The sequence below is a fragment of the Melanotaenia boesemani genome, chromosome 11 (assembly GCF_017639745.1).
Source record: "Melanotaenia boesemani isolate fMelBoe1 chromosome 11, fMelBoe1.pri, whole genome shotgun sequence".
In the NCBI taxonomy this organism is placed as follows: Eukaryota; Metazoa; Chordata; class Actinopteri; order Atheriniformes; family Melanotaeniidae; genus Melanotaenia; species Melanotaenia boesemani.
The window spans coordinates 3,946,700-3,957,844 of NC_055692.1; the positions used below are offsets into that span (position 1 = coordinate 3,946,700).

At 39.4% G+C, this 11,145-nt stretch overlaps 3 protein-coding genes across 8 annotated transcripts in view; all 3 read left to right on the forward strand.

The window, feature by feature from the left end:
- The window catches only part of LOC121648314 (gastrula zinc finger protein XlCGF57.1-like), a 151,818-nt gene that overhangs the window by 76,057 nt on the left and 64,616 nt on the right, over positions 1 to 11,145 (forward strand). The gene's annotated exons all lie outside the window — the stretch shown is intronic.
- Positions 2,604 to 4,787, forward strand: LOC121649401 (gastrula zinc finger protein XlCGF57.1-like). Its single transcript, XM_042000216.1, has 2 exons — positions 2,604 to 4,294; positions 4,757 to 4,787. Exons 1-2 carry the CDS (start codon positions 2,604 to 2,606, stop codon positions 4,785 to 4,787), a joined length of 1,722 nt encoding a protein of 573 aa, XP_041856150.1.
- The window catches only part of LOC121648325 (gastrula zinc finger protein XlCGF8.2DB-like), a 31,787-nt gene continuing 25,609 nt past the window's right edge, over positions 4,968 to 11,145 (forward strand). The window contains exon 1 of the mRNA XM_041998350.1: positions 4,968 to 5,166. Within this exon, the coding sequence (XP_041854284.1) occupies positions 5,057 to 5,166 (110 nt within the window). The 5' untranslated portion in view covers positions 4,968 to 5,056. The remainder of the gene's footprint in view (positions 5,167 to 11,145) is intronic.

Consider the following 11,145-nt stretch of genomic DNA (forward strand, 5'->3'; position numbering starts at 1 on the left):
TCTTCAGAAACCTATGGGTGACGTCACGGAGGCTCCGTCTATCTTTTATATACAGTCTGTGTGTAACCCTCTGCAGAGATAGGGAAGAAGACGATGCCTCACAATGTAGGATTTTTTTCTTTGTTTGTTAGACTTAGACTTCACTTTATTAATCCCTTGGGATGACTCCCTTGGGAAATTCAAAATTCCAGCAGCACATAAGAAAAAGCAGGTGAATAAGCACAGAGGTCAAAAGAGCAAAAAGAGTAAAAATAGCAACACACAAATAAATCAGATAAAAGAAAGAGCTAGATATGGCTTTGTATAGAATGAGTTAAAATTATTCCACTACTGATGAAAAAGAGGTTATTGCACCAGGAAAAGTGTCCATCTCTATGCGTGCATATATTGCACAAGTAGATGTAAATGGCTACCCCCCCCCCCCCCCCCCCCCCCCTTTTTTTTTTTTTTATTGTTCTCTATGTTCTATGTCCTCCTCTCTGTCCTCATACCCCCACGTGAGGAGTTGTATAGTGTGATAGCATGATGGACAAAAGAGTTCTTAAGCCTATTGGTCCTACACTTGGGAAGGAGCAGACTTTCACTGAGCAGGCTCCTCTGGTTACTGATGATGGTGTGCAGAGGGTGGCTGGCGTTGTCCATAATATCCAGCAGTTTGTGCAGAATCCTCAACTCTGCCACCGTTACCAGACAATGGTTAACGGTTAAATTCGTTGTTGACTATTTTTTTTTGTCGACTGTTATAGTAATAGTTGCAGCCCTATAAACAAGTAAATACAAATGTACCATTTAGGGCTGGGCAATTAATCGAATTTTAATCGCAATTACGATCTGGGTTTTCAACGATCATAAAAATGAAATGGTCCGATTATTTTTTTTCCTTCGATTTGTGCTGTTTTCAAATCGAGCGCAGCTGTCATTGCAGCACTTTGCTGCAGACTCGTCCCACAGCCCGACCGCTTTAGTTTTATTCAGAACGAGTTGCAGACACCTGGACACACGGGAGGCGGAGTCGCTCCTTCTCCATCATTTTCTATGTAAACTTGCGCGAGGAAGCGAAAATCGCTGCCCTCCTCCAGCCAAGCGACAGGCGACAGTCGTGCATGTAAAATATTGCGTTCGTGCACGCACACGTTTACACGGGGGCTTGCTACGCAACACAAAAAAATAGAAAAATGTTCAATTTTTGTGAGTCGCAACTAAATAATCCACCAGCTCCCAGAGTAACAGAGAGACAAACGTTATAAACAAACAGAACTTTTTTCTCAATTAACACAGTGAACAATCCGGGATTTAAGAAACTCATCAACACTTTGGACAAACAGTGTCACTGCCATCTCAACACCATGTTAGTGGAGTGTCTCTTTCTTCCCTGTATGATGAGTGTAGTGAGGGTGTTGTGAAAGACGTGGTGACAGTCCGATGTTTCGCCACCGCTACGGACCTGCGGTAAAGCCGCACCAGAGATGTCGCGCTACATTTTATTGACGCGGATTTCAACGTGAAATCACACCAGATCACACCAGACGGAACATAGCTGCTGGTCTGAGACAAACAATAGCTATGGGGACCTGGCGGAAAGAAACTAGTCGGCATTACCACAGTAAACACTTCAAATGTCAACCCCCCCCCCCCCCCCAAACCGCTTATTTATAATCGTGTTAAATAGTCGAGATCTCAATTTCAATTAAAATAATCGTGATTATCATTTTTCCCATAATCGAGCAGCCCTAGTACTATTGAAGCTTGATGGACTGAGCTGTACTAAAGTGAGCATAAATGTATTGTGTGAAAATAAGTTTTTCCACACAATACATTATGAAGAAAATGGCATGTTCTGCAATTAAAATATAAACATTGAACAGTTGTACGTGCGCATTCAGAAATTTCAATAAAGTCAAATTAAGTTCACTTGTAAAGGTTATAGTGGATATTAGGTTTATTCTGACATCACACAAAAAGCTGAATTTCCATAACAATTTGTGTAGTCTACAGAGAGCGAGTTTTCTAACCATGGATCAGATTGTGTTGTACTATTATCACAATGAAGGTAAATGTTCTAAATATTGTGCAGCCCTAGCATGGAGACATTTTAAAGGTGTGACTTTGAAAAAGCTCTGAGGGGATGAGGTGGATGATCTTTTTCTTTCTTTTTCATTTCAGTGTTTCCTGCAGATGTGCAGCAGCTGATTATAGAGGGGATTCCTTGTAAACAGAGTCTGGACCTACAGTCCCATCTCAAAAACAGTGGAACCAGAGGAACTATGACCGAATCTGGGTGGAAAGCAATTGATGATGGGATGATGGAGAGTGTCACCAGTTTACCGATGATGATGGCTCCACTGAAGAGTGAAGATGATGATAAAGAATCTCAGCCTTGGTCATATACAGCCCATCTTCATCCAACCAAAACTGAAGGCAACACAGAGGTAGAGACTCCAACCACCAACCCAGCTAAACAGATTAAATCAGAAACTGTTGAAGAGGACTTTGGAGGACCAGAAATAACTAGTAATCCAGACCCAAACATTTATTTACAACCAAATGGTGACAGAAAGTCTTCAGACTTTTCTGAGATACATTTATCACATTTTGGACCTGAAATGGAAGACGATGATAAAAGCTGGAGTGCCAACAAGGCACATGGATCAGGTGTAAATAGCGATGTGGAGTCTAACACGGCCAGAAAATCACTTAGCAGCTCTGAATATGGTGAAGAATTTCAAGACCAACGATCCCTCCAGAGACACTTATCAAAAAGATCTTTGAAGTGTTTGAACAGGAAGAAATGTTTTAGAGTGACACCCAATGTAAATATCCAGGAAAGAGACCACACAGGAAATGAAACAGTTCGATGTGATGTTTGTGGAAAAATATTCAGTCATAAAACACATCTCAGTGTACACATGAAAATCCACACAGGAGACAAACCATTCAGCTGTGAGGAATGTGGACAAAATTTTGGTCAAAAGACACACTTAAACCGACACATGAGAATCCACATGGGAGACAGACCATTCAGCTGTGATGAATGTGGACATAGATTTAGTCGAAAGACAAGCTTAACCCAACACATGAGAATACACACAGGAGACAAACCATTCAGCTGTGATGAATGTGGACATAGATTTAGTCAAAAGGCAAACTTAACCCAACACATGAGAATCCACGCAGGAGACAGACCATTCAGCTGTGATGAATGTGGACATAGTTTTGGTCGAAAGACAAGCTTAACCCAACACATGAGAATTCACACAGGAGACAAACCATTTCGCTGTGATGAATGTAGACATAGATTTAGTCGAAAGACAAGCTTAACCCAACACATGAGAATCCACACAGGAGACAAACCATTCTGCTGTGATGAATGTGGACATAGATTTAGTCAAAAGACAAGCTTAACCCAACACATGAGAATCCACACAGGAGACAAACCATTCTGCTGTGATGGATGTGGACGTAGATTTAATGAAAAGAAAAGCTTAAACGTACACATGAGAATCCACACAGGAGACAAACCATTCAGCTGTGATGAATGTGGACATAGATTTATTCAAAAGACAAGTTTAACCCAACACAAGAGAATCCACACAGGAGACAAACCATTCTACTGTGATGAATGTGGACATAGATTTAGTCGAAAGACAAGTTTAACCCAACACAAGAGAATCCACACAGGAGAAAGACCACTCAGCTGTGAGGAATGTGGACATAGATTTAGTCGAAAGACAAACTTAAACCAACACATGAGAATACACACAGGAGACAAACCATTCAGCTGTGATGAATGTGGACAAAGATTTAGTCAAAAGACAAGCTTAAACCGACACATGAGAATCCACACAGGAGACAAACCATTCAGCTGTGAGGACTGTGGACAAAGATTTAGTCTCAAGACAAACTTAAACCAACACATGAGAATCCACAGAGGAGACAAACCATTCAGTTGTGATGAATGTGGACATAGATTTAGTCAAAAGACAAGCTTAAACCGACACATGAGAATCCACACAGGAGACAAACCATTCAGCTGTGAGGACTGTGGACATAGATTTAATCAAAAGACAAGCTTAACCCAACACATGAGAATACACACAGGAGACAAACCATTCAGCTGTGATGAGTGTGGACATAGATTTAGTGAAAAGACAAGCTTAACCCAACACATGAGAATACACACAGGAGACAAACCATTCAGCTGTGAGGACTGTGGACATAGATTTAGTCAAAAGACAAACTTAAACCAACACATGAGAATCCACAGAGGAGACAAACCATTCAGCTGTGATGAATGTGGACATAGATTTAGTCTCAAGACAAGCTTAAACCGACACATGAGAATCCACACAGGAGACAAACCATTCAGCTGTGAGGACTGTGGACATAGATTTAGTCGAAAGACAAACTTAAACCAACACATGAGAATCCACAGAGGAGACAAACCATTCAGCTGTGAGGACTGTGGACATAGATTTAGTCGAAAGACGAGCTTAAACCAACACATGAGAATCCACACACAATAGACAATTTCCCATTGAGGTTTGTGGTGAATTTTTTATGTGGCATTTTTATGTGCTGGTTAGAACAACTTTTGGGGGGTATTTCATAAAAACAAGTCTGACTCAAACTAGAACCATCTCCTAATTGGGTCTTAACATGTTCCAGAAACTCAGCTCAACCTTATTTAATCCAGACTCATTCAAGACAGACTTGAACAAGTTTTTCTCACTCTCTTTGACTCTCGCTGATTCTCTAGGAAAGTTTTGGTCTCACTCTGTACTGCTTAAACCTTAAATGCCCACTGTATTTTCCGGACAATAAGTCACACTGGACTATAAATCGCATTTATTTAGAAATTTATTTCATAATATCCAAGCCCAAAAACACACATTTGATCTGGAAAGTGTTGTAGAAAAATTGCTGAGCGTCTGGAATGAGTATGTGGAAGAAATTTTACTTATTATGCTCTCTATATAATATTATAATCACAACTATAATTACTACCTTTACTATATTCATTTATAAATTTAGTCTCAAGGCAAACTTAACCCAACACATGAGAATCCACACAGGAGAGAGACCATTCAGCTGTGATGAATGTGGACGTAGATTCAGACACAAGATGAGCTTAAATGTACACAAGAGAATCCACACAGGAGACAAACCATTTACAGTGTAGATATGTGCTGGGTAGAAAATCTTCAATATCTTCAATGAAAATCACTCAAGGCATGTTTATTTGTACAGCATATTTTACATACAAGACAATTCAAAGTTCTTTTCGTAAAAGATTAAAAGCATTACAGCAGGGTGCAGGAAGCATTAACAGGTGTATTATAAAACAAACTTTAAAAGAAATAAAAGACATTAAAAACAGAAAGAAAAACTGAAATGGATAAAATGCAAGAAATAAAGTTCCACTGTTGGGAATTTAACAGTTGTTTTAATAGACAGCAGATAGAAAAGTTTTTAACCCTGATTTCAATTAAGAGAGTCACCCAAAACGTCTGACTCAAGCTAGCACCATTTTCTAATTTGGTCTCCAACAAATATCTGTTACACAGGACAGTGTTGGTCTCACTCTGTACTGGTTAAACATCAATTAACTTTTTTTTTTCTTCTACAAATCAATGGCAGACAGAGTAGGAGGATCTTTAAATAACTAATAGTAAATGGAGTTAGTATTTTTCTTCTTCTTAAATTTGAATATATAGATTGCACCTTGTTGCATACAAGGTTTAACTTTAAAAATTATGAAGCTTTTTTTTTTTGTTAGAAACAATAAAAATGCTGATATTTGATTTTAATAGAATCAACTGAACTGGTGGAAAGTTTTTTTGGAATCACATTTTAACAGTTTCTCCAGCAAAAGTTACCATAGTAACTCAGCAGGGAATAATTGAAACCACAATGATGCAATAGAATTCCAATTTTAATGAGCTTGACTTAGACTGTAAGAAGGCTGCACCGCACCTTCCGCTGCTATTCGCGGCCGTTTTAGTCAATGGTTTGGTTCCCACCGAGTGCGCTGCAGCGTGTATCAGAAGCATCCCAGAAGCGCCTTGTCGTGGCTCTCCACTAAATTTACAGTCCAAGTAAATTTTTCACAAGGCACACACCTAGAATGCATCAAATTTTGCAGTTAAAATAGGGGCAGACAGGAAATCAGACACGGTTAAAAGTTTCTGGTATAAAAGCCCCCATGTAGATTTACGCAGCTGAGCTATGAAATTATTGCGTCTTTAACAAGTCAGAGTCTCAGTGGGTTTTCTTTTTCATCATGGATGACGAGACGGTTATCCTGGAAATGGGAAAATTCTCCACTTATCCGGTGATTTCGTGATCTTGCGGATCCTGCTAGCTGGACTGCACTCGCGGATGCTCCACACCTGACACGTTCCCGGTGTAGATCCACCACGTCACGGAGGTTGGAAAAAAACGTGGTGCAACCGTAATGTGGCGCACACGCACCTGGTGGACATGAGAGGTGAGATCTTAAAATCAGTTCTAACAGAAACTGGAAGCTAGTAGAGTGACTGCAGAACCAAAGTAATGTTCTCCCATCTGGGCATGTTTGTTAAAAATGAGCCGCAGCATTCTGCTCTAGCTGGAGGCATCTGAAGACTTGGAGACTCCAATATAAAGTGTACTGCAATAGTCTATTCTAGAGCTGATAAGAGCATTGATAGCCTTTTCTAGATCCAAGCAATTTAAAAGTGGCTTAACTTTAGCCAAGAGTTGAAGTTGGTAAAAACTAGATTTCACTACACAGTCTTTTAGTTTTTCACGTTTAAAATGATCAAAGATGACCCCAAGATTTTTCACAGTAGGTCTGAATCTTGAAGTCAGTGCACCAAGATCAGTAGTTCCAGGATCGCGGAATAAAATATGCTCTGTTTTGTCCTCATTCATGTAGAGAAAATTGTGGTGCAACCACTGATTAATGTCAGCAGTACAGGCAGCCACTGATCTCACTGAATCACCGCATCCTGGTGACACTGGGGGCCGGTTGTTCAAACGTAATCCTAGCGGAGATCGGTTATCGCATTGGATCAAATCTTGAAAATGCGTTGTTCAAAACGGAAATATGGATTCCGAAATCCACTTGGATCACGTAATCCAATCCTGGTTGTTATCCGGATAAAACCCTCAGTTTGGGTTGTTTAAAACTTTTGAGTAAAAGAGCACAATGTAAAAATAAAAACATGACATTATCATATCCCCATGAAATAAAAGACCAAACAGATTCAATAACAAGCACTAACATATTTCCTGTTATTCATCACTGCAAAATCAGAGGAGAGCCTGTCAAAAAATGACATAAGCCGGATTACGTGATCCGCCGTCCTGAAAAAATGGATTACGAAATCCGGATAGCTTTTATCCAGATTAAATTTTTTGAACAACCGGCCCTGGGGGATAAAGCTGAATGTCATCTGCATAGCAGTGAAATGCTAAGTTGTGCCTGAAAATAATTTAACCAAGTGGCAACATATAAAGTGAGAATAAAAGGGTGCTTGGGTATAGAACCTTGTGGTACGCCACAACACAGAGATGCTGAAGAAGAGGACAAGTTGTCACAAAACTTCTATTGGTCAGGTATGAGGTAAACCACTTTAGTACAGTGCTACAAATACCAACAAGTTGTTCGAGGCGAGACAGCAGGACTGTATAATCAACTGTGTCAAACGCTGCAGTGAGGTCCAGAAGTACCAGAACAACTGGACATTTAGCACTGACAGAGATAGCAATATCATTATGCACCTTTAACAGAGCAGATTCATTGCTGTGTCGAGATCTAAAACCAGACTGAAATTTCTCTAAGATGGAATTATCTTCTAAAAAAAAAGACTGCAATTGTATAAAAGCTACTTTTTCTAAAACTTTTGAGAGAAAAGGCAAGTTAGAAAATGGTCTAAAATTAGACAAAAGGATCAAGATTTAACGACCTGACAATGGAATGTTTAATAGTTTTTAGTCGCCTCCGTGCTTTGACCAGGTATTTTTCTTTCATTTAACATGTCTGAACAATTTAAGTTTTTATTTCATGTTAATTGGATTTTGATTGTAACTCTTATTAGGTTTAGCATCAGGGTGTTAACCACTGTTTTTCCCACTCTTAATTATTTTCCTTTATTTGTTCAATTGATATATTGTATGGGCCACTTTTGGTTTTGTTTAGACACTGGACTATATTAAAGGGAGGGGTTCCAAAGGGAAAGTGGTCTTTGCATGTGTTCTAAGGGTAACTATAAGGGTAGTTTGTTAAAATTTCCATGCATGGTAATGTGGTTTGTAACACTGCTCTGACTGAGCTTCTCCAAATGTAGTATTGCCTTATTTAGTTCCTTTTGTTTGGTCCATTTCTTTGGTCTGAAATCTATCAGTACAAAAATACTGTCCACCCTTTTATATGTCCAACATCCAAACCATTCTTTTTTAAAGGATTTTATTCTGTGTAATAAATAAATTTAATTTTTTAAATATAGTGGTCTCTTGTTCCAGTTCATTCTGGTATTTTCCTGAATAAATAGCACTTGGTCACATTTTCATAATTCTTAGATTAACAAGTAGGTTTCTCAGGGGAAACGTGTGGAGTTTGCATGAGCTTATTTCCTCAGTCCAAAGACGTGCATGTTTGGCTGATTTGAGTCTCTAAATTCTTACTAGGAGTGAGCATGAGTCGTGTTCTATGATGGACCAGGGACAGCTCCAGCACCTGAGATAGTGAGTTAAATTATTCTTTTATCACGAGAAAACAGTATTAAACAAACATGCAAGCCCAGGCGCTCTCGGCTTCAGTAGAAACAATATGACATTTATATAATCTTATATAATTACTGGTGTCAATGGCAAAGTCATCAAGACGCATGTAATACTATTTGTTATTCTTATTCCACTTATTAAACTTCTTGGTTTTCTGTTGAGAATTTTTTAAAAAATCTGTTGCTCAGATTAAAAAAAATGAAAAACACACATAAAAGCATTTATTCCATAGCAATGAATGGAATTCTACCAAACTGAGTGAAAAATCGAGCCCATTTTAAAACACTATAACTTAGACATATTTTAATGTAGAATGTTGCTTGTTGCTTTAACTGTGAGTCTTCCACTGGAGAGTATTTTGTCAAAGTTGTGAGTGAGGTGCTGAGGAACATGAACCTGGATATGAAGCAGTGTATTGGAATCTCAACAGATGGGGCCTCCAACATGCAGGGCCAATACAAGGTTTTCTTCGCACTTCTCTCAGAAAAGACCCTCATCAAATCCATGTGTGGTGTTATTCACACATCCTCAACCTTGTTTGAGCAGACACAACACAATCTGTCTTAGAAAGTGGCTCTCTTTTTTTTCAATAATAATATTGCTGTTTTTATCAAGAGTCCTACCAGAGGATGTCCATTTGGGAGAAGGAGAAGAAGGACCCTAAACACAAATCGCTTGCTCCAATTGGAGAGACACATTGGTGGGCCAAAGACAGTGCTTTTACCAAGGTATTTGGAGCTTTCAGAAAGCCAGATGTATCCCTGTATGTTGATGTCCTTCACGCTCTTTCAGCCATTCAAGATGGACAGAACATTAACACCATTACTAGGGTCAATGCACGGAGCTTCATTGCACAGCTGCTGAAGTATGAAACAGTGCTCACAGCTCAGCTGTTCCTTACAGTTTTTCAGGTTATTTCACCATTCTCATGAATGCATCCTGGTCCTGGCTGCAGTGGGCTTCCCCACCAGGAGGAGCACAGTTCATATAGGATTTTATCATTAATATGAATATTTTAACACTGTTTTAAGGGTGAAAGAAACTGAGGAATTTCTGAGAAATGAGAGGATTATAAGTATACGAGTGTCGTTCTGCCTTCTCGATGCAGGGTGGTGGCACAGATGAGTCCACTATAAACTGGATTATGGTGAGTCGGTCTGAGATGGACCTGCTGGACATCAGAGCTGAGTTTAAGAAACTCTACAGCTGCTCTCCGTACTCTGAAATGGAAGTGAGCTGTGCTATCTTAACTATAACCAGAAAATGTATTAAATTTGTGTCCTTTTGTTAAGAACTTTGTGTCTTATGAATGAGGTTTGAATTATATGGTAGTCAAATCTGCTGTGTTCACTCCAGTATGCTTCAGCTAAATGATTCTTCTATACAAAGCCAGAACAAGTCCAGTATCATCAGAGGATGTTACTGGACTGTCAAGCTAACATTTAATTATGCCTGATCCATCTCATACCAGCATCTGTGAGTTTACAAACTCTAAGGTTTTAAACGTCATGTTTGAGGTATTTTACTGGAGGAGACTGACAACAACTTGATGTTAAGCAACACGTTTTTGAAGCCAAATGCTTTTGAATAATGCAGTTTGAAAATCTTCCGGGACACACAGCACTGACAGAAAATGACTCATCCAGATAACTGGGGAACAGATGCCTAAACATCTCTTTATATTTTACTCATTTCATGTGATTTTAATAACTCTTCATTCTAGACCCATAATTATCCCTACAGATTCATTACTGATCTGTTGAATTAGATTTAGGAGATGAATCCCCCACCTGTTGAACCACAGGAGGCAAATAAAGATTACCAATGAGCACATCGTAGTAAACTACCAGCTGAAGTATGGGGCAAGATTTAAAATGTTTAATACAGCTGGTGTTTATTACCCCTCATTTTCCATCAATCAACTCTATAATTTGGAGGCACCACTTGAGTTTGAGTCACACAAACTACACTCACTGGCCACTTTCTCAGGTCTGGACCTGGTTGGATCCTTTTTGCCTTCAGAACTGCTTTAATTCTTGGTGGCATAGATTTAACAAGCACAGGTGAGGAGAGGGAGCAATCAGCAAAGCCCAGGTGGAGTAGATGACCCTGATTGAGGAACTGGAGGCCCAGTGTAGCAGCAACCATGACATACCCCTGCCCTGCACGAGGACCGCGAGCCACAGCCTCTCTCCCTGACAGGAAGGCTCTACATGGGAGAAAATCAGCGAGGATGTAATGCAGTGGAGATGACAACAATGTAAAGGTTCATTTTTAAAGGTCTTTTAATGCATTAGATGTCACACATAAGTGTCACTGTGTTCCACATCACAGCTCTAATTTCTTTATGTTCATCAGTGATAACATTAATAGTACTGA

Coding starts and splice junctions, on each gene's coding strand:
- LOC121649401 (XM_042000216.1), top strand. CDS start 2,604: ATGGAAGACGATGATAAAAGCTGGAGTGCCAACAAGGCACATGGATCA. Junction 4,295..4,756: donor CCATTCAGCTGTGATGAATG/TGGACATAGATT, acceptor CTGATTCTCTAG/GAAAGTTTTGGTCTCACTCT.